This window comes from Hydra vulgaris, chromosome 15 (genome assembly GCF_038396675.1).
Source record: "Hydra vulgaris chromosome 15, alternate assembly HydraT2T_AEP".
NCBI classification, from domain to species: Eukaryota; Metazoa; Cnidaria; class Hydrozoa; order Anthoathecata; family Hydridae; genus Hydra; species Hydra vulgaris.
Genome location: NC_088934.1, coordinates 26,837,131 through 26,860,505, shown reverse-complemented (window position 1 = coordinate 26,860,505; position 23,375 = coordinate 26,837,131). Strand labels below are relative to the sequence as shown.

Here is a 23,375-nt window from a genome sequence, read left to right as displayed (position 1 = left end):
TGTAAACAGTGTAGCAATATAACATTTTGAAAAAGCTGTAATATATAAGTATAAATTAGCATGGCATCTAATTTATGTCATTTAATGTTTGTATTTTTGTTATATTTTGAACATTAAAAATAAAATAGAATGTTATTTTTTATTCCTCAAAATATAACAAAAATACAAGCTTTAGTTGCTATAAAAAGCTTTAAACTAACATATTCCAGGGTTTTCAAAATAAAGCATTTAGTTTAAAAGTAAAAAAAGATTGTTACTACATCTTATAAAAGTTTTAATTTAAAAATAAGTTAAACCATCTTTACAAAAGCATTATTCTGTCAAAACTTTTATACATACGTATTATTGTTTACAAATCTGGCTGTACTAGACATCCCAGAATCCCCGTTCGCGGAATTACAAGAAATCGAGCAAGTCGTACACCACTGCTTGCCAGGGCTCGGCTTGGCCCGTTTAAGAGTGTTCAGTAGGGTGTCTTAAAAATTTTTTTTTTCGAAAATCAAAATGTGGAAAAGCTCAATCGTTATGTATTTGTAGCATATAGTGAAAATTTCAGCCGTTCAAGTCAACTCTAAGGTAAAGAAGGTGGTTTAGTCAATTTCTTTGTAATAGAATATTATATTGCAAATTTAATATTTTGTAATAACTTTTTTTTATGCTAGGCGAATTTAGCAAACACATTTTTCAATTAATGTAAATGTTTTAATAACATTATTAATATAATTATTTTTTAGTTATTTACACATTTTTGTTTATAATATATGACAAAAATTATTAAAAAATAATATAATTAATAATTTTAATAAGACGTTAAAATGAAAAAAAAAAGATTTGTTTGCTAATTCTCCTTACATAAAAATTGCGCGCGTGCATATGAAAGTTTTACATAATAAGTAAGTTTTCATTTCATTAAAGTTTATTTTTCAATTGTAAAGCGACTTTTTTAAAATAATTTGTTAAGTGTAGGTAATTATAATAAAAAACAACATGTGTATGCTATGGATGAAACGCTTTTTTTTTGCTTGGCAAAAAAAGTATTTTTTAATAGTATTATTTGCTGTTTCGAAATAAACTACTGTACTGTAAGCTATATTTTTTACTATAAATTCATATATATATATAATTTTATAAACTGTATTAGCTATATTTTCAGACAATGACTTCAGGAAAAAAAATGCCACAATACAATACTAGAGCCAGCTGAAGGTTTGAGACAGACTGCAAGAAAGCGTAGATAGTTTTATTTGTTAGGCTTTCCACTGCAAAGCTTTGCTCCAAGTCGACTTCCAACGACTAAAGAAATGCTCAGAAGATTTTACTGGCTCAACATTAGAAAAGAAACTAGGTAATGTCTAAAAAATTTCTGAATTTTATCTGTTTGTTTTTACTTAACCATTTGGCACTTTCTTAGCACTACCAAGATGAACTATAAAGTTGGATGTGCCCTTGCTTCTGGAAAAAGTTATCTGAAATGCAGCAAGTTAGCTGAAGGAATGTGTGAAAAGAATTGGCGACAAACAATCAGAGGTGTTTGCATTTTGAGAGAACTAGTAAACTTGTGGGGCAAATTCGACAACAATTTCATACTCACAGAGCAGCAAATTCGAAACAAAATTACCAACAAGATCAATGAGTACCAATCTCTAAAAAGACTCAAGACTCTAAGTCTACCAGAAGGAAGCTACTGCAAGAAAGTAAACAACTTTCTAAATGAAAGCAACTTTTTATTCCCAATTCATAAGGCCAACATCTTTAACTTGATAAAGAGTGATCCATTAAGAAGCAAAGAGGCTCAAAAGAGGACATTGAATTTCTAAAGCACTGTCTCAAAGGACGCATGGTCAAGATGGCGGGTATTGATAACACATTTCAAAAAAATGCTTGTTTGGCTGTGCAGAAAATAAGAATAATGGAAGAAAAAATGCGCTCACAAGATGAAAAGCTCAGAAATCAAGAAAAAAAGAATAAAAGGAAGGTAGAAGAACTAGAACAAAGAGAGTTTGAAGTTTCCTGGTACACAGACAGTGATAGCCTTCCAGACTCTGACAAAGCTTTTATGCCTCCTACAAAGACCCAAAAGATTTCAGATTTCAAGTAAACGTTAGTCTTCAGCTAAGTATGGATGAACTCCTAAACAATTGGATCCCAATCATGACAAGATATGGTATTGGTGTTCGACCAGGAACCTGTTTATTAACATCTCTTTATAAAGCTGGCGGTATTAACATTGAGGAGTTGAAGATCTCAAGATCAACTCTGACTAGGAAAGCACGCACTGTAGTAGAGTCAGAAGCCCAGATCATCAGAGAGCAAAACATGGACAAAGTAAGAGGCTTAAAGCTAGTGATTCACTTTGATACTAAAATTGTAAGGTAGTACACCAGTGAAGAAGCAGTTTCCACAAGTCATGAGAGGATAGCTATAAGCGTTTCTTCTCCTGAAGCTGACCCTTTAGATTTTCTGCTTGGTATTTTCAAAATTAAAAGCTCCAAGGGAAGCGACCAGGCTGTAGCCATTCAAAGTATCCTCGAATACTATGAGCTATCAGATCAAGTTATTGGGGTGTGTGCTGACACCACAGTTAGCAACACAGGAAAGAACAATGGAGCTATTAGAAATGTTATTGTTCATGCTTTGGGGAGGCCTGTTCTCTGGCTAATGTGCAGACATCACATATATGAGAGACATGTGTCTCATGTCATGGAACTTGTTTTTGGCACAACAAAAAGTCCAAGCCAACACCTCTATGTTTTACTTCAGAAGCTATGGCCGCAAATACATAGAGAAGTTAATAAACTTGAAAGAATTGTCAAATTTCTCTTTTGCACCAACTTGCAGTTGAAACTAAAGAATTTTGCACCACAGCACTTCAGAGAAACACTTTCCAAAGAGGAGACTACAAGTCTCTTTGCCAGCTACTGGCTTACTTCCTGCGTGCAGGTATATCTAATTTCTTCTTTAAGCAGCCGGGACCTCACCATGAGGCCAGGTTTATGAGTGTCTTTACCTTCTTGTTCTGCAGATGACACAAAACTATCATCCGAATGATTCAAAAACAGTAGAGCCTGCTACTCTCAAGAACATAAACACTGCTACAAATTATATTGTGTTTTTCCATGGTCTATTCTTTCTGAAAAGTCTTATGGCAACTCAAGCTCCTTTAAATGACCTAAGAGCTTTTAAGATCCCCAGCTTGTAGTTTTGTCTCTTGCTGACAGGGATATCTAGATATACCTAGTTAAAACAACATCCTTAACAAATTGTTGTCTTTTGCCGTTCCAGAAAAAGAATATATGGTGCTTAAGAAACCTGGAATCCAGCCAGTCGTTGTTTCAATGTCATCTCTTGATGATTTTGTCACTGAGCACTGAGTAATCTTCTCTTTTTTCTCCTAGAAATCACGAAGGAAGAGCTTTTGCTGTGGAGGGAGAAAGGTATAGCTGCTTGCGAAAGTGAGAAAGCCCCTAAGTCATTTGTCAAGTTTTCTGCTTGTGCAAATCAGCTTGCAGTGATAAATGATAGAGCAGAACGTCACATAAAGCTGATCCAAGACTTTATTGGAAGAACACATAACGAGGATAGACTTCAGGATACTCTTTAGGTAATTACTAAACATTATTATACAGACCTATAAATAAATAAATTGTTAGGGGGAGGGGGTCGTTTTTGAAAAATTAGGCAATTTAAAATAGCAAACACATATCATGCTCATTTTTAATAACAAAAAAGGGAAGTCAATTGCATTTAACAATTTACACCTAATAACCACTTACCCCACCCAATGTACACGCATGCTACACAATAATGTCTGCAAAATTTTAAAAGTATTTCCACATCATTTTATTTAATAAAATAAACTATTAATTTCAAATACTTGGAATTTTATTGCATGGATTATTTAATTATTTTACAAAATAACCTGCTTTTTTAATTTTATTTATTATTTTCTAGGTTGTCCGTAAAAACAGACAACAAGTATCCAAGAAAGTTACAAAGAAGTACCTGCAGAACATCTAACAAGTACTACAACTTCACGTTTTTGTTGCTTTTCAACTCAATTTAGAATTATTATCTGAAATAAAATTGTCACACAAAATCTGTATCTTCCTTATTTTATTAGATATATTTTAAATCGAAACCAGTGTTTTGTGAGTGTTTTAAATTTAAAACTATCTATATTCGGAACTTTAAAATATAATATTCAGGAAAAATTATATTATATAGAAATTGTCTAAAACCACCTTCTTTACCTTAGAGTTGATTTGGGAGGCTGAAATTTTTACTATAAGCTACTAATACATAATGATAACGATTGAACTTTTCCACATTTTGATTTTCAAAAAAAAAAAATTTTTTTGAGACACCCTAGTGTTCAGGCTCGGCTCGAGCTCGTTTCGAACATGAGATTCTTTGTTCGAGCTCGGCTCGTTAAGGATTAGTATTGTTTGGGCTCGGCTCGTTTTACATGTTGCTCGAGCTCGACTGGTTTAAAACTCGAAATAATTATTGTAACCTGTTAGTTTAATGCTCGTTTAGTAAAAAAAAATTGTTCCTTAAAAAAAAAAAAAAGGCTCGTCTGTAAATAATGCAAGTCCAAATCAACAAACAACATAAATAATCCTACAGTCTATTAAACATGCAAATAAACAACATAATGAAATAAGATCCCACAAATCTAATAGTTCAAAATAAAAGTTGAAACTAATAGTTCAATCTTCAAACTTAATATTCAAAGTTCAAACATAATGTAAACTCTCACAAACATAATAATTCCTATTAAACACTGCACTCTAATAGTTCAAATTACATTTTCACAAATATAAGTCTTGCTCTCATTGCATTGCATATATATATATATATATATATATATATATATATATATATATATATATATATATATATATATATATATATATATATATATATTCGAGCTTTAATCGAGCCTATATGATGTTCAAGCTCGGCTCGTTTAATAAACGAGCCTAATTTTTTGTTCAAGCCCAGCTCGTTTACCATTCGAGCCGAACATGAACGAGCTCTTGTCGAGCCGTTCACGAACACGAGCCAGGATTTACAGCCCTAAACACGGCTGTTTCACGCAATATAAAATTGGGTATTACGTCACGAGTTTAGCAAAAAAAGTTTCCGCATAAAAAGTATTTTAAAAATTCCGCATATAAAGTATAAAAATTCAATAACTTTAAAGTAATACTTTTTTTTTCTATAAACGCTTTCATGTTTAAATAAAAATAATATGATAGATCTATTTTTCCTTGTTAAATAAATATTTGCATGAAACGGAATAAAAAACATAACTACATGGTTGATGGTTGAAATTTGGAATACTTAGCAATGAATGTCTATTCTATAAGATTCCTACGTCATCCGTGTAATTTTTTTACTATGACTCAATTTTTAATGCATTTATTCTTTTAAATTTATTTCTTTTAAATGTAAAATATTAATTTTTTGATGGATGACGTAAGTGATTGAAATTTCAACCTTTTATGCAGATGAAGATATAAAAATATTTTATGTACCTCTTGCTATGTTATCAAATATATTTTTAAACTTGGCATGTTTTATAACCAATTTTTTTAGTATTACGCTTAAACTTGTGTTGACATTTCTAAGCGATGACGTAACTTTATTGCGTTACTTCCCAAGCTATTTACTAACGAATTTTATTGAAACAACTGTTTCGGCGAGACAAATTTTGGAGGTATAAAGTTAACAAAGTTACACAGAGTTATTTTTCATGATATTAACTATAAAAAAATTATATATGACAATCCACAAAAACGAGTTATCAAATTATTTAAATTGCCTATATTATGTATATTTAATAAAATGTGTAAAATGTAAAAAAATGCGTTATTTTTCAAGAAATTATTTATACGTTGGAAAGCAAAAATAATTCGAAACTTTTAATATTTTTTTTAAAAAAAAAAATCTTTTTTAAGTAAAGTTCTTTTAACAAAAAAAAGTTTTAATAAAATTTTGCGATATTTTTCTTCCGCCTATTATAGTGCCTGTATCCGTTCACATTTGATGTAACTAAAATAAATATGTTTTATAATTAGTCTAACTATGTTTATATTACATATAAGTCAACAGAAATATTATTTTTTTGATTTTATTTGCTAAAAAGTGCCATTAAAATTTCGAAATTCAGCCAAGTTCGTCATTCTGTGAAACAATCTCACAAACACTACAATCTCCCAAATTATTCTCATCCATTTTAATTAACTTTTAATTTTTTTTGATGAATACAATATAAGTATCAATAAATAAATATTGCTAAATATCTAAAGAACAAGCTTCGTACGAAATTTTTGATTTCAAAAGCATGGAGAAAATTTTATCGGATGGTGTTGAGACGACTTTTGCGTCATATTTGATATCAATAAATATTTCCGTAGTCTGCAAATTTTAAAATCTATGGCACCTCCTTTTAGTGCTTGCTAAAGATCGTTAAGCAATAGACCATTTCGCTATTAATTTTGCGCGAACTTCTGCGTAAAGCATTATGGGATAATCAAGGCGCAAACAATAACAACAAACATTATTAACAAGAAAGTCACTTAAAATTATGTCTGATTCTTCCTCTTATGACGAAAAAAATAAGGCCTTTATGGATGAAATAAAAAGTTGGAAAGTAGAAAAATTAAAAGAATTTCTTCAAGCAAGGAGTATTCCTCTTGGTCAAAATCCTGCAAGAGCAAAGTTGCTAAAAAACGTGTATTATGCCAGTAAACTTAAATTACCAGTTCAAAAAACCATGCAAGAAGAGACTGAAGAAATCAAATCTAGATCTTTTCAAAAATTGAAATTAAAATCGGGTGTCCAGCTTCCCCATCCTAATGAAATCGGAAATTGGGTAATAAATAAAGAAATAGTAATAAAGTTATTACCAACTACAACTTATTCGGACATTGAAACTTATGCTTTTGATACTCATAGCTCTAAAGCTTTGAAAGAAGGACATTCTCTTTATTCTTCAGATCACGTAACTTCAGTATCTTTTAATAATTTATCAGATGCTGTAAAATTTTGTTATTTAAAAGGAACTATAGTACCTCAAACAAGAATAAACGATGAAGAATATGAATCATGGGTATGTTTAAATAAAAATGGAAGTATATTATCTGCAGAATGCAAATGCATAGCCGGTTATGGAGAAAGCTGCAAACATATATTTGCTTTGTTATTGTTTGTTGAAGAGCATGTGCGATTAGGAGAAAATGTAACTTGTACGTCAGTAAAACAAAAGTGGGGGACTAGAACTCAAAAAAGAAAATTACATGAGCCAGATATATTACAAAATATTTCTATTAAAAAAGTCAAACCTAGTATTGAAAATAAATGTCTTAAACTCATTCGATCTTTATACGATCCTCGTCCTTATCATTTAAGGCAGTCAAATTTTACATTGGAAGATTGGGAAGCAGTTGCAGAAGCCACCGATTTGCCTAAAGCCAAATATACAGTCAGAATATTTTAAAAAAAAACTACCTACTGCAAGCACAACTAAAAATCACTACCACCCACCATAGACCAATTAGTAGCTCAAATAGAATATTGTTATGGAAATGAATGTTTAGCATTTAAATATGAACAATTTTTAAGGGCATTTTTAATAACACAATCTCAAGTAGCACTTATAAAAGAATCTACAATACCTCAATCAAAAAGTTTACTTTGGAAAAAATATAGAGTTGGAAGAATATCGTCATCGATCGCTCATGATGTTTTGAAATGTTTGGCGTTGACTTGATAGTGAAAAACAAAAAAGCATCATTTTCTTTATGTGCTCAACTTTTAGGCGATAAAAAAAAAGCAGAGAGTAAGTCAATTCAATGGGGTAACATGTTTGAATCCTATGCCAGAAAAAGATATATTAAGGAAATGAAAAAAAATCATTAAAACTTTAAATGTTATCAAACCGACCTAATAATATCAATTGAAACACCTTATCTTGTAGCAAGCCCAGATGGTATTACAAGTTGTACATGCTGTGGGTTTGGTTTGCTTGAAATTAAATGCCCATGGACATTTAGGCAAAAAAAAATCTCTGAATATGCTCTAAGTGCGCAAAGTTTCCTAGAAAACAAATCTTGTGCAAACACATACACACTAAAAACTAGTCATAGATACAGTACGCAGATATTGTTTGCACCTCGGTTATTCCATAATGCTTTTCGCTGATTTCGCGCAAAATTAATAGCGAAATGGTCTATTACAACATTGACTAGAATAAGAAAAACAAAGGTTGATTTATGTAAAAATATCACTAAATTGATATTTTACGGAACAGGAATCTCTTGACCTTTCTTCATAAAGCAATTCATTTTGGTACTTGTTTGTACAAAATATTGTGAAACTCTTTTTTTTTTTTTTTTTTGTAATTAAATTCGCGGCTCATTTTAACACACGTAATAGTTTTCTTGCTAATAATTTGTTACATTCGTGACAAAATCTTTAACAACTCTTTTATATCCACAGCAGAATAACTACATTGTACTATAAACATATTATTAGACGTCGTTTTAGTTGGTTAGTCTCTAACTTAGAAAAGTATAATAAAATAAAAAAAACAATATATAATGAGCTCTATAAATATTTCTGTTGGTTCTAGCTTTTTCAAAAGCTCTAGCAAGGTTCCACTTCATGCAACATTTCGTCTTATTACAAACAAGGAATTTAATAACGATGAAACGAAATAATCTCTGAAAAAGTAACCGAATGGTCAAGAGATATAATGCTCCTGCCTCCAATAACACATCAACATATATTTAATTATATGATATCTGATACAGTATCAGTGGATAATTTTGAAGGAAATGCTACTAAACATAAAATAGCAGGTTACCAGTTATTTAAAGAGAACTATGTAAAAAGGATTTGAGTTAAATCAAATAATCCTAGTGATAAACTTTTATTTTTTGTAAAGTGTAATTTTTAGGCCTCAATGAAAAAAATTCAATACAACGTATATGTCTATACTTGCTAAAAAATTGTGGATGTATGTTATGCATAATGTAATTGTAAATGTGGTACTGGTGGGTACTGTAAACATTTAGCTGCAGCCCTACATCAACTTGTTGAGTAACTTAATTTAAAAAGTGTACCTGACGAAAAAACATGCACCGATAAGTTACAAAAATGGCACTTACCTGGTGAGTCAGCTAAGAACTGTAAAGCTGTTTTATTTTCAGATCTAACATTTGAGAAAGCAGATGCCAACAAAGATATTAATAATTTACGATTTCGTCCTCTTGTTACTTGATAGCAAATATTTTGTGCCACACCATTTTCTGGAAAAAGTGAAAAATCAGAAAAATTGCAAAAGTTCACTGAAAACCTGATTCAATTAAACCAAAGAGTGACAATGGCTGAGTTAATTATTGGAAATAGTTTTAATCAAAGTCATTTTTATGAGACACCCGTTAATGAGGTAACCTCTGAAAATAAAAAAAATGTTGAAGATTTAAGATTGGTTGCAATGGATTAATTTCTACGTCGTTTGAACTATTTAATTGAAATTAATTTGACTGAAGAAAATTATAACTTTATCACAAGTCACTTGTTAATCATTGTCGAAAAAATAATTCAAATTGAATCAGAAACTGCAAATCAATCTAAAAGCAATAAATGGTTTGAAGAACGAAATAAAAGACTTACTGCATCAAATTTTGGTACAGTTATAAACCGCAGAAAAAATACTCCTCCAACTTCATTGTTAAAAAAGCTGATAAAAAACTGTGATAGTAGTTTACGATCACAAGCTTGTCAGTGGGGAATTAAAAATGAAGTGACTGCTTGTGAAAAGTATAAAAAATTTAATTGTGATAATATAAAATGTGGCCTTATTGTAAATCCTAAATGGCCATGGCTAGGTTGTAGCCCTGATGGGTTGTGCATTGATAAAGGCAAAATGATTGAAGTAGTGTGTCCTTTTTTGAAAAGAAATTTTTCTGTACAATAAGCTTGTACTGATAAAACTTTTTGTATGGAAATAGGTGATGGTCAGCCAAACCTAAAAATCAAACATAGTTACTTTTACCAAAGTCAAGGTATTATGGCTATTACAGAAACTAGTGAAATAGATTCTTTTATATACACTAATGACGACTTTTTTGTGCAAACAATACAATTTAAACATGAAAACTGGTTCAACAAGATATTACCATGTTTAAATACATTTTATTTTCAATTTATAACTGAAAAAATAGTTGCAAGTATGTAAATATTTAAAAATTGTTATAAGAATACAATATCTTATTTTATTCTTTAATATTTTCTTTGTCAGCAATGAGTGGTGGTAAAAAGTAAAACTAGGTAGCAACTAGAGTTCGGCAAGTTACTTACCGGTAACGTTTCTATCCGGTAAGTTACCGGTAATCTACCGGTAGCCTAAATCTAGTTACCGGTCACTTCCACACGGATCAACGTAAATGCTTTAAAATATTAAAATATCTATATAAGTGGATGTTCTTAAATCAAATGTTTTTATATTTTATATCTTTATTGCATTTATTATAAATGTTTTATTATAAGCATTTAATATAAATGATTTATACCAAAATTAAGTGTTTTAGTTTAAAGTATTTTTGATGTAAGATCGTTATATTTTTACTTAACAACTGAATGTATAAAAAATTGCTTAAGATTTTGAGGTGCTTTAAATTGAAGTTTAGTTTACAGCACCTCAAAATGCTCAGCAATTTAACATTTTTTTATACACTTAGTTTTTAAGTAAATATATCAATTTTACATAAAAGTTTAAATAAAATATTAAGTCTTTTAGACCTAAATAAGTTTTATATAACAACAAAAGTGTTAAAGTGTTGGTTATGTGTTTAAATAAATAAAATTATCACGTTGTTGTTGAATTAGTATTAATTCACTGATTTTAAAAGACACGTTTTACTGTTATTTAACATTGATTTAGATGAAAGCTAAAATATGTATTGAAAGATATCTAAAAAACAGGAATATTTTTACTAAAAGAGGAAAATGCATTCTCTGTGGCATTGAGTTTATTGGTCGTCTGATAAATTACGCAGCCATACAAGAGCTAATTGTTATGGTATATCTGATAAAGAAAAACAGGTTTTTTTTGATAAACCTGTAAATAATAAAGTTGGTATAAGTAAACAACTTAGTGGTGTTAATTTGATAAGTCAACAAAGTTAAAGATCTGATATTCTACAAGAATTTATTAAAAATGTTATCATAATAAATTGAATGGGCACTTTAAGCAAATCTGAGTAATTGCAATATGATGAAATATTGTCAAATTTTGTTTTTTGAACTGGAATTCCATTTAATGTTATAAACTCTTCAGCTTTTAAAAACTTTATAGGTGTTTTGAGACCGGCTTATTTAAACCATATGCCATCAGAAAAAATTATTAGAACTACTCTTCTGAGGAATCAGTATGAAAAGTATTACAATATCGGCTTAAAAATGATAAGCGAAAGTCCTTATTTTTCAATTACAAGTGATGGTTGGTCAAATATACGAAGTGTTCAACTATGTTAAACTATGTTATTTATGTTAAATGTTTAATCTTAATAAACTATGTTAAATGCTAAATCTATGTTAAATGTTAAACTATGTTATCATAATTCCTGGAAAACAACCTTTTTTTAAATCTATAAACACTAGTGGTGTTTCTCAAACAGGAAAAACTATTGCTGAAGGTATTTTATAGTTTGTAGAAGAATTAGAAAGTTATAAATGTGTTTCAATTATAACTGATAACACAAGTTCAATGAGAAGTGCATGGAATATTATTGAATGTAAGTTTCCTAAAATTTTTGCTAATGGATGTGCTGCTCATGTTATTAATCTATTCATAAAAGATATAATTTCTTTGGATTATTTTAAAGAAACAATGACATCTGCTTTACAAGTTGTCTTATTTATCAAAAGAATACAATTGCTTTCATATAGGTTTAATGAATTTAAAAAAAAGTATAGAATTCAAAATACCTTAGTGATTCCTGTTGACAATTGTTGGTATACTCATTATAATTGTTTATCAAAATTAATGAATGCTAAATTTATTATTGAACTCTTAATTAAAGATCACATTATATCAAATATTAAAGTATCAGAGAAAAAAAAGCGTTTATAAAAATTGTTTCTGATTGCGAGTTTTGGAAAAAAGTCAAAAGCTTATCAACCATAATTGAATTTCCAAGTAATATAATTGGAAAGTTTGATAGTGATAATTATGATTTAGCAAACATTTACAATGATTTAAAAAGTCTCCTCTGTCATTTTGAAAAACATGATTTAGATTCAAAGAGGTTTAGCGAATGGCTTCCACATGGAACAAAAAATGCTTGTAGATTACGGTTTACCTTGTTTACCTTTACCTTGTGGGTTATATTTAACTTGTGGGTTAAGGTTACCTTTTTTGTACGCCTACATTCTTTCCCATCATATTTGATCCATTATCTTAACCTTGGCCGCGCATTTATGTAAAAATGTACCTTTGCAGTGGACCTATATAGGCATTTTTTAGAGATTCATTGGAGTTTGCTCATTTGTTACTTAGTGAACCATCAGTGACAGCCGCTATAAATGGCAAGCTAATTTTTCCGACAAGATATTAGTGGCTAGCTATCGGCTAGCAGCTTTTGGCGGTTGCTACTGATAGTCTACTAGGTAACCGATGAACAAAACTATTGCGGTCTGCTTAAAATGCCTATATAGATCCACTGAAATCTCGCTAAATAATGTTTGCTAGGTAAGATATGAACAAGTCTCGCGTTTAATTTGTTTCCCGGAATTGCATTGACAAACCGAACTACAAATATCATTTATTCTTTACAATTTACTTAACTTATTTTTTTTCTTTGAAAACTGTTTCACTTGTTCCACGATAAGCTTATTTATGAGTACCAAGAAATTGCACTAATACAAAATGAGGAGTTAAAACAAAAGTTTTTATTTTAAAACAAGACTTTGTACCCAACATCAAGAAAAAAATATTATAAAACACAATAGTTATTAAGGCTTAAATAACAGCAATCAATAATCTCTCTAAATTATTATTATTTTGTATTTAATAACTAACTTTATAGTAATAAATGCACTCTTGTATTAAATTTTATCCGCAGTTTATGCTAATTATTGTTTGTATCAATATAATCAATGTCTTTGCTTGTTTTTTTGTCTTTTCTCTCCATATAATATGTTTGTGTTTTCTATAAAAGAAACCATGGTTTCTTTTATAGAAAGCGCAAATATATGATATGGAGAGAAAAATATTGTGGCAAAAAAGGAACTTTATACAGAAAGTTACTTTTTTGCCGCCATAATCACTCAAAAACTTTTCCTTTTAAATAATTAACTAACTACTATTCTTTGCTGTAACTAATTTTTCATTGAAGTGCAACTACATGCAAAATCAATAGTTTAAAATTTAAACTATGGCGCCCCTAAATGTAAATTTACGATTACAATAAACATTTGACATTTAACTTATTCTTTCAACAATTAACTAACTAGTTCTCCTCGATTTTTTTTTCATTGAAGTGCTGAGCAAAAATGTACAAAATCAACAATCTAGCATATAAAGTTCGGCGCCCGTAATATATAAACAACTTAATATTTGTACACTTTATGGATGCCAAAAACTATATTTAAATTTTTTTTTAATCAAATTATGATTTAAAAAAATAAGAAAAAGAAAACATCGGTTACGTCAGTGCGGCGACCTAGTCACCTTGGCGCCCTATGCGACGGCATAATTTGCATAGCCCTTACACCGGCCCTGTTTGTAAATCATAACTTACTATTTGGATATTAAAAGAGAAAAAATTAACTTTTACTGTGCTTTATAACTAATATATGAAATTCTGCTATAAATTAAATTTATTTGCCAAAGTTATGATATCACTATCCTAATGATATCATTATTTGATATCATAGGTTGAAAAGGTTTTGATATCACATTGATATCGCTTCTTGAATCGGAACATTAAAGAAGCCCAATTAAAGCGAACTTTAAAGAAGCCATTAAAAAGTAAAGCTTCACTTTTTAATGGCTATTACTTTTTAACGGTAACTTAATTTTCCGTTTGTAATTAAATTTAATTAATAATTTGTAATTAAAGCTGAAGATGTTAGTATCAAAAATCTAGCGAAAATCTTTTGTGTTTGAAGAAAATTTCAACTTGATACCATAAATTTTCAATCGGGTTGAGATCAGGTGATTGCGCTGGCCATTTTATTACTTTTGTTTGATTTGTTTCAAACTTTTTTTAACGAGTTTAGATCAGTGTTTGGGATCGTTGTCTTGTTGAAATGTCTATAAAAGGGGGACATTATTGATAATATCACGATAAATATATTGATCCATAATGCCATTTATTCTGTAAATAGGTCCGATTGTATTGTACAAATCTTTTTTCTTATATGTGATATTACCCATTTTTTTCATTTAAAATAAACTGAAAAAAAATTGCTACAATTATTATTTGTTGTATTATATATTAATGCAACCAAATACTGTAAGTACTTCTTGTTTAAAGCTCGCGTTAATCGCTACGGCTTTTTGTTTTTAAAGCGTGCTATTTTGTAATTTCTTTTTTTATATATTTACTTCTTGATTGAGAACGTTGTCTTAATATTGTTTCTGTAATTAACTAATTAAGGATAAAAAAGCAGTTAAACAGTAATCGAAGTACAAAAAAAAAAGTATTTTATTTGGTCGCTAATGCCTTGAAGGACAGTGTAAATGTATCAGTTTTTTAAAATTTGGATTCAATTGCGAATAAGATATTAAATTTTATAGATAAATCTGATAATGATTATTGTTGGTATATTAGGAGCCCATTCGCAAAACGCACTAAAACAGGGTAAATTGATTTTGAAAAAGCAAAGAAAAACTGAACTTCTAATAGTTGCACATCAACAGAAATTGATATTTCCTTCGCGTATTTTTAGGACAAACAAATTTTCAATTAGTCTAACATTTAAATAGATAATAGCTTTAAGAATGAGAATGTGGGAAAAACTCAATATTTTTCAGATCCTTAAATATGATCTTTAAATGTAAGGTTAAATATGATCTTTAAATAATAAAGTTGGGTTTTTTTACTTTTAAAAAACTGACTATAAAGTTTATTGGTTAAAATAAAACTATATTATACATAATAATAAGTTGTCTTTTATTTGTTAATATATAATTACTTATTACATAAAAATAATAATAGTTCAGTTAGCCTTCACATATGTAAAATCTAACTTGATTAAATCTTTTTTGTATTCTTTATTGTATATTCTATAAATCTAATATATATATATTTTTTCGGAGACCATGCCCAAGTAAAAAGTATATCAATATATATAAATATATATATATATATATATATATATATATATATATATATATATATATATATATATATATATATATATATATTCATAGACCATGCCCAAGTATGCCGTGAATCAACTAGAAAATTTCGTTCGAGATATCCTGAAAAAAGTGCCGGATAGAAATGACGTCGGTGACCGTGAAAAACTAAACCACGACGACAGTTTTTATGTTATTTTTTAGATTTGTAATTTGAAATATGTTTTAATCTTGTGTATACTTTTAATTTTATGTTTTTTATTTTTTTAATTAATAAAACTGGGTTGCCGTTTCTGTTATGGTTACTGAATATTTAATTTTTGTCCCTAAACCCTACAAGTTCTGTGATTGCTAAAATACGCTCATTGAATAACAAATGTCTTTTAAACGTTCAAAAGATGTTCAGAACGTCTTTAGAATGTTTAAAAGACGTTTTTTTAGACCAATTTTGTGTTTCTGTACTTAAACTGAAAGTCTTTTTACAAAACTGTTTAGAACGTCTTAAAAGGACGTTATTGAGCATCTAATCTAGAATCAGTTTAGAAGCCGTCCAAGACGTTCCGTCTGAATGATTATTGTACGTTTTTTGTACTTCCCGTGCCTGATGGGTAATACACTCATTGCGATCATCTATAGTTAAAAAAAGCGGTAAAGGAGTACAAGTGAAACATGAACTTTTTTAGACAGCGATAGCTAGAAAAGTGGCTCAGGTATAAACGGCTTTTACATGTACAATATGTAGAGCTACTCCACAACAAATGAACGATTTGACTTAAGTGTCTCCTTTAGTTCTAAAAATGAAAAGTTGTATCAAAACGGACTGTCGTCATTACAAGTCTGGATTCTGTGTACGGAATGTATTTCATACAACCAAGAAACACCTTGGTACAGAAACGTTTTTGTAAGGAGCTAGGGTTGATCATCAACAAACAAAAATAAGTCAATGGTAATACCAATGATAGATAAAACATTTTTTACAATGCAAGCTGTTCTTTTGAAATCACTGGAGTAAATAAAAATTTGATTAAGCCACCTTACATATTTCTACAAGCTCTCTTCTCAGGTGTTATGATAAATGTTGAAAGTTTTGATACATATATGTACCAAAACTATATACCATCTATAATTACTCACATGAATGTGGGCAGTTTCTGTAGCACATATGCCACAAAAACTGCCCTGTTTTATGTGAGTAATTATATACATATATGCCGTCTTCAGTACACAAAATTTTACTTCACGGAGAAAATATCATAAAGCATTTTGCACTACTTTCACTTCAAAATTTCAACTTTTAATTCTAACAAAAAGTTATTGATTTTTGATCCAAAACAAACCTTATTTTTGTGCCGTGGCACGCTGCTTGCTTTAGAAGCAAGAGATCCAGGGTTTGAAGCGAATTTTAGGCATACTTCGCGCCATCGGTAAAGGAAGGAATGTGAACTTCTTTGTTAAAAATTTCTTTCGCAGTGTTCTGTGATAAGACCGTTAGGTCTTTTTGGAACATCTAAAACAAAAAATTTAAAAATAAATATATAAAAAAAAAAATTGTAGAAAGTTTATTTGCATCGGTATTTTTGTCAAAACTGGTACGATCGCCTAAAAGAATTTCATAAAATACGGAATGAGATCAAAGAAAAGCAATATCTAAAGGTCTTGATCTAAAAGTACAACTTAATGGTTTTGAAACAAAAGGACTATTAAGTGTCATTTTGGACCCCGCAAATAACCAAGTTGTTCCTTCCACTGCAAGTTCTTCCTCCTTAGGGGTCGTCCATAAAGTACGCATGCCAAAAATATTGAAATTTGAATCTTTTCATGAAAGAATATAAAAAATACGTCTTTAAGATGCTTTCTTTTAGTCGATTATGCAAATCTAAAAAACATATTTTTTCGACATCGCAAAGACTTTTTTATCTTTATCTTGTCATAAAAAGACATAAAAATGCGTCTTTAAGACGTCTTTGTTAATCGATTATGCATATCTAAAAAGTTTTTTCTCGGCGTCGGAAAGACTTTTTTTGTCATACTCATAAGTATACTATATACTAAAGTATTCCTTTAATTGTATTCTATATACTAAAGTATTCCTGCTTTTCATATATGAAAAGCTGTTTTCATTAAATAAAAAAGATAAAAGTTCTTCATCAAAGTATGACAAAAAACTCCTTCCGATGCTGAGAAAAAACCTCTATTAGATATCAATATAAAAGAGGAAGCATTTTCTACATCTTTTATATGTTTAAACATAGGAGAATTATTTATAAATAAAACAGCAATATTGCTTAACAGAATATATTAATTTAAGAACCATCAGCAGATTGATCTCCAGATTCATAATTTTCTTGATCTTTCTCTTCTGTTTCTTAAGCAAGCTAAACTAAAAAGAAAGAAAACTAAAAAACTCAATACACAATCAAAGCAGATTTCGTCGTTTTGAATCAAGATATATTTGATATGAAGAGCAGAAAAAGAAGTTACCTATGGACCAATGTTGAAAAAGAAACCATTGAAAAGAAGAAGGCCAAGGTTTAGGAGTTCACAATTAAATTGAACAAGTTGGTTGACAATATGAATTAAAAATAAAAATCAACGGTTAAAAAGACAATTATCAAGAATCAGATAATATTATCGCCCCATTTAATGATAAGTTACGAATATTTCTTTTGAAAACAAATAATAGTTTATTGTTATAATTATTTTCGATATTGTTACTATTAGTTTACTGTTATAATTATTTTCGATACTGACCACACAAAAGTGAAAAAGAAGCAATCTGAACTGTATAGGGTAAGAGTACAACTTTAGTTAATAAAGAATTTTATTGGACTCTATTAGACATATATATAACCATTTAACCTCTAAATTTAATCAATGATCTTTTTTTAATTACTCTATACAGAGCCTAAAACTATTGGATGAGGTTGGCTCAAAGAGAGACTACCATCTTAGAAAATGTGCCGAAACGGAGCAGTTCACTTTCTCCACTGTTGTTCAATGTGGAAAGTATTCATCATCAAAATGGAGTATGCTCATGGATTGGACTTTCAACAACTTTTGACTCTGCCAGAATTTGGTTTCATCACAATGAACCCTTTGAAGGAGTTGGTCAAGCAGTTGTCTTCAGTGTTAAAGGTGAACCCGATAAAAATTTCCGATATGCAACGAAATTCAATTCAAAAGTCAATGAAATTGGTATAGCCCTTTTTCACATTTTTTATTGTGCCCTATTGATTCAATTTCATTTCTTTTAACCTATACTAATTTTGTTTACAGCAATTCATAATTTTCTTACAAATGATTTAAATGCTTTATTCATTAAGACAAAGGCACCAGGATGGAGTGCTTTTAATCGAGCCAATATAAGGATGCTTTTACTGAGTTAGGAGTTGGCGGGATTGATCTTCCCTCATGATAGTTATGAAACTCATCTAAATTCTCAAGGTATTCAAACTCATTTTTAACATCAACTTTTAATCAGAATACAATATAAATAGCCAAACTTGAAGAATTAATAACCTGCATTGCAACTTTTATTTTAGACAGGACAGTGGATCTTCTGTTGAAGAAACAGAGTTTTGAATGTCCTGGAAAGAACTATGGCTCCGTCTTCTTATGCCTGGTGATTAATCAGTTTCCAACGGTGGCCAAGTATATATTGATCCAGATAATAAGAGCAATTTTTTTTTAATTCTGATTCACTTCCAACAAGGCTTTAAGTAACCACTATTAAGTCGAGAGTTACTAGAAAATAAGAATAGAGTTATAGAGCAAGGAAACGGTTGACAGAAAAGTCAACCGTTTCCTTGCTTTATAACTCTATTATAGAGAAAATGGCTAGCACGATAAAGAAAAGAAATTTCCTTTGCAGATTCTAATTTAGCTATCGATTATATATATGGTTTCAATAAAAGGTCAGTAGTAAATGATAATCCAAGAAGACGTAAAGAAAAGGACTCAGTGAGAGGGTTGCCATTTATTAATATAGGAATTTCAACAGTACTGAAATAGTTGTTTGCTGTAAATAAATGAGTTTTTTTGAAGTTAAAATTTACAAGCCACTTTGAGCCCCAATCTGTTACAGAAGTGAGATCAGATTAAAGATTGGCTGCCTGTTCTAAGCGATCGCAAAAAGAAGACTTTTTGTCAAAACAGGAATATAAAGTTGAGTCATCAGCAAAAAGAGCTACTTTAAATGTAAGGTTGTCGGAAAGATCATTAATGTAGATAAGAAACAAAATAGGACCAAGGATTTACCTTGAGGTACCACTGAATTTACTGGAAATAAAGAAGAATGTTGGACTTTGAAAATGATTTTAATAACGAGGTTAGAAAGAAACAACTTGATAATCTCAAAAACTTTCCCACATATACCATATCAAACAAGCTTTTGGAGAAGAACAACATTTCAAACTTTGTCAAAAGCATTAAAAATGTCAAGAGCAATAGCCCTAGCTTTTCTGCCTCCATCTAACGCACGATGAAATCTTTCAGTCACAGCAGTGAGCAAGTCAGCCGTAGAGCGAGAGGGTCAAAAACCGTATTGATTGTCTGACAACAAGTTATTTGACTCAAGATGAGAGGTGAGAAATTTGTTTATCAAAGACTCAAAGAACTTGCTAATAACAGAAAGAAGACTGATTGGACGATAATTGGGTCAGAATGTTCGCCAGATTTTTCGAAAATTGGAACAACAGATGCCATTTTCCAGAAGGCAGGAAAACAAGACTCAGTTAAACACTTATCAAATAGTTCAGAGAATATTGAAGAGAGTTCTGGAGAACAATTTTGTAAAACTGTGACAGGAATGTTGTCTGGACCACAAGCCAAACAAAGAAGAGTTTAATCGAGATATGACTTTAGAAACGGAAGCTGGAGTGATTTGAATTTCTAACAATGGCTTTACCTGTTTAATTTGTATGGAGGGAAGAGAATGGGAGAGGTAATAAGATCAGTCCCATGAATGAGAGATGGAATGTTAGACCTTCCTTTATGAACAACGTTGTTGACAATTTTCCAAAAGTCTCTTGAGCCTAACTTCTGAGATAAGATACGAGATTTAGTTAACTGAGAATAACGGAACTTAGCATATGACAACACCTTTTTACATCAATTTCTTGCAATAATAAATAGCTGTTTGTTCTCAAGAGAGTTGTTCTTTAGAAAAAGATGAATTTAATGATTACGATTAGATATAGCAGCTGCACAAGAGGGTGAAAACAATAAAGTAGAATGAGGCTTGATTGGCACTAACGAAAAGAAATAAAAATATCCATTCCTGCCTGAATCCAGGAGGTTACGTAGGAGGCGCATTTATTAGCTGAGAGGGAAAAGACATCAGCCCAAGGACCGTTACGAAGAAAATTACGAAAAGAGTCCCAGTCAGCTTTAGGGTAGTAGTAAATAGTGCGATCATATGATAAATCCGAAAATGAAGTACAAGATGAAAGATTTAAAGAGATCATTTCATGGTCAGAACCACTTAATAGAGAAAAAGGAGAAACTGAACACAAGCTAGGATCAGAGACCAGACATAAATCAAGGTAAATGATTAGGGTTGTCAGGAAAACGAATCGTAAAGTTAACTATTTGAGTAAGACATTGAGAAATGCAGAAGTTTTAGGCTTTAGTGCCAGCAGGGTCAGTGACAACCATCCATGCGCAACATGGCACTGTTAATACTCTAATATTTTGCAGCTGTTGATAAAATCTACCACAGAGAGCTACCACAGAGTTTGGGAAGCCTTACTACCATCAGGCCTCAGAACCATTAAACTAAGTTTTAGAGCTGTACTCTCATTAGGAAATAACAGAAAGAGTTGCATAGTCACTATCATGGAGACACAAGCAAAAACCTATGAAAAGAGTCAAGAAGATCAAGAGTCCATCATCCTAGAAAGAAAACAATGTAACTCAGGTTTATATCTTCACCAGCCAAATATATGAAGAAGAGATTCAAAGCTGGTTAGCAAAATTTTTTTTTGCTTACCCCTAAAGTCTTTGCCTAGAAGACCTCCTTTAAAATGGTAGCGGGATGCGTTTAAGATCTTCCCAAGATGAGTATTTTTATCGAAACACTATCTCCGGCATTTACTCAACCAAGAGCCCCAAAGCAGAAGATTTTTAAGTCGGAGTTTGTTTCTCCTAGCCTTGCCTAAAAAAGCACACTCTACAAGGCAGCAGGGTATGTCGTAGATAGTACTGGGTTACATAATACCAGTAGCAGGATGATCGTGATAGTCCTGAACTTGACCTGATCAGAAAGTCGCTTGAAAACTGTTGCTGTTTGCGCCAGGAAAAATCATGCCTTTCAATATTTTATCTTATCGCCTTTAATATTAAGAGTAACATTCCTTGTTTATTTAAATCATCCAAACTCCCTTTTTATTATTTATCTCAGAGAATCTGTAAGCATTTTATCTTATACTTTGCCTTTCAAGTCATGCACTAAAAGCATGTTAGCTCTACTTATTGCAATGGTATTAACCAAATGGCTATTATCCCTTCGCAAGTTTTGCATTACCGCCGCACAGTGGGCCAGAATGCACTTTTACTGGACAAAATTCATAACTAATTTAATATTAGAGTTATATTCACTAAAATTAGTATGAGTACTAATATGATGTCTGCGCTTTTTATGAAGGTAATATTTTTTTATTTCGTTGCTATGGATACCTTTATTTTGCTTAGCAACAACCTACTTTTGTTATCTGCAGATATTTTATAAGTGCTATATTCACTAAATTTGGCATGAGTACCAATATGAGATCACACTTCTTACAAAAGTGATAATTTTTTAAATTTAGTTGTTATGGATACTTATATTGCTTAGTTACCGGATACTTTCCTTAGTTACAAAGTGGTAAATTGATATTTGAATATCTTATCGGATTTTTGACCCACCTATATTGAATAACAATTGAGTATTTAGATAAATAATGTTTTAGGAATAATAAAAGCAAAAAATAGTGCAAAAAAACGTTATCAATTTTAAATTACATCAAAAAATTATAAAACAATAATATCGTTTGAAGATTGTTTAAGTTATTGTAAAACATCTGAAGGAAATGCTTTATGATTTGTTTGGTGTGATGTTGATTTACGCAATGATGAAATAACAGGATCACTGGAAACTAGGAGTCTATTGATAAGATCAGTATTTGTTGCTTTTCTGGATGTTTTTCGGCTGAAATTTTTGCGATAAGATTTAAAGTCTTTATTTCTAGCCTCTTGAGCTTCCTCTGACATAAGTCCGATGGGTAATGTAAGGCTTTTAATTATGTCATGTCCATGTATCAATACTTTGTGAACTGATTGAGCCATGTAATACCATGGATAAAGGGACACATATAGTCTAAAAGTGTCAAAACAATAATCCTTGAACTTTAAGCAGTCTATTTCATATCATGAAGAGACCGTTACCAAGATAATGTAAAATCTGAATATAAGGTTTTGGTCAATACCCAGAATTTCAGCTGTTTGTTCATATGCTGCAAAAGCAGGCCTTAAGGTATTGCCATCATTACTTGTTCCAGAACCACCACTTTTAGGGAAATCAACAACAAGTCCCATTTTGTTCATAAAATCAGTCTGAATCTTTTGTTTAGCTACAGATGCTTTTTCTATGTGTTCTTTAGATCTTGTTTGCCACTTTCTTGTTTCTTTTTTATATGCAATGTGCAATAACATCTCAAAAAATCGAATCCATGCATGAAGACTGGAAAGACCATATTTAAACTCTCTGTTAGTATAATCTATATTAAGGATATCAAGACTATTCATATTTTTTGGAGAGACACCACACACTGAACAGCATTGGTATGAGTTATTTTTTTCAGATAATATTGTTTGAACCTTCCCATCAATCATTGTAAGTTCAATAATACAATTCATTTCAATAGAAGATCCGCAAACCTCTAATAAAATCATACCCAAGCTTTCTATCTCACTTTTAATGTACTGATCTTCTTCAATCACAGATTCCTTGGATTCCATT

General features: G+C 30.4%; 1 protein-coding gene and 1 long non-coding RNA gene across 2 annotated transcripts; both read left to right on the top strand.

The window, feature by feature from the left end:
- Positions 1–6,592: 6,592 nt before the first annotated feature.
- On the top strand, positions 6,593–7,504 carry LOC136091843 (uncharacterized). Its single transcript, XM_065819555.1, has one exon. The coding sequence runs from the start codon at positions 6,593–6,595 to the stop codon at positions 7,502–7,504; it is 912 nt and encodes a 303-aa protein (XP_065675627.1).
- Positions 7,505–11,259: 3,755 nt separating this feature from the next.
- Positions 11,260–15,626, top strand: LOC136092197 (uncharacterized). The gene is made up of 2 exons (XR_010644265.1): positions 11,260–11,807; positions 15,452–15,626. It is a non-coding gene; the product is annotated as an uncharacterized LOC136092197 (long non-coding RNA).
- The last annotated feature ends 7,749 nt before the right edge of the window (positions 15,627–23,375 follow it).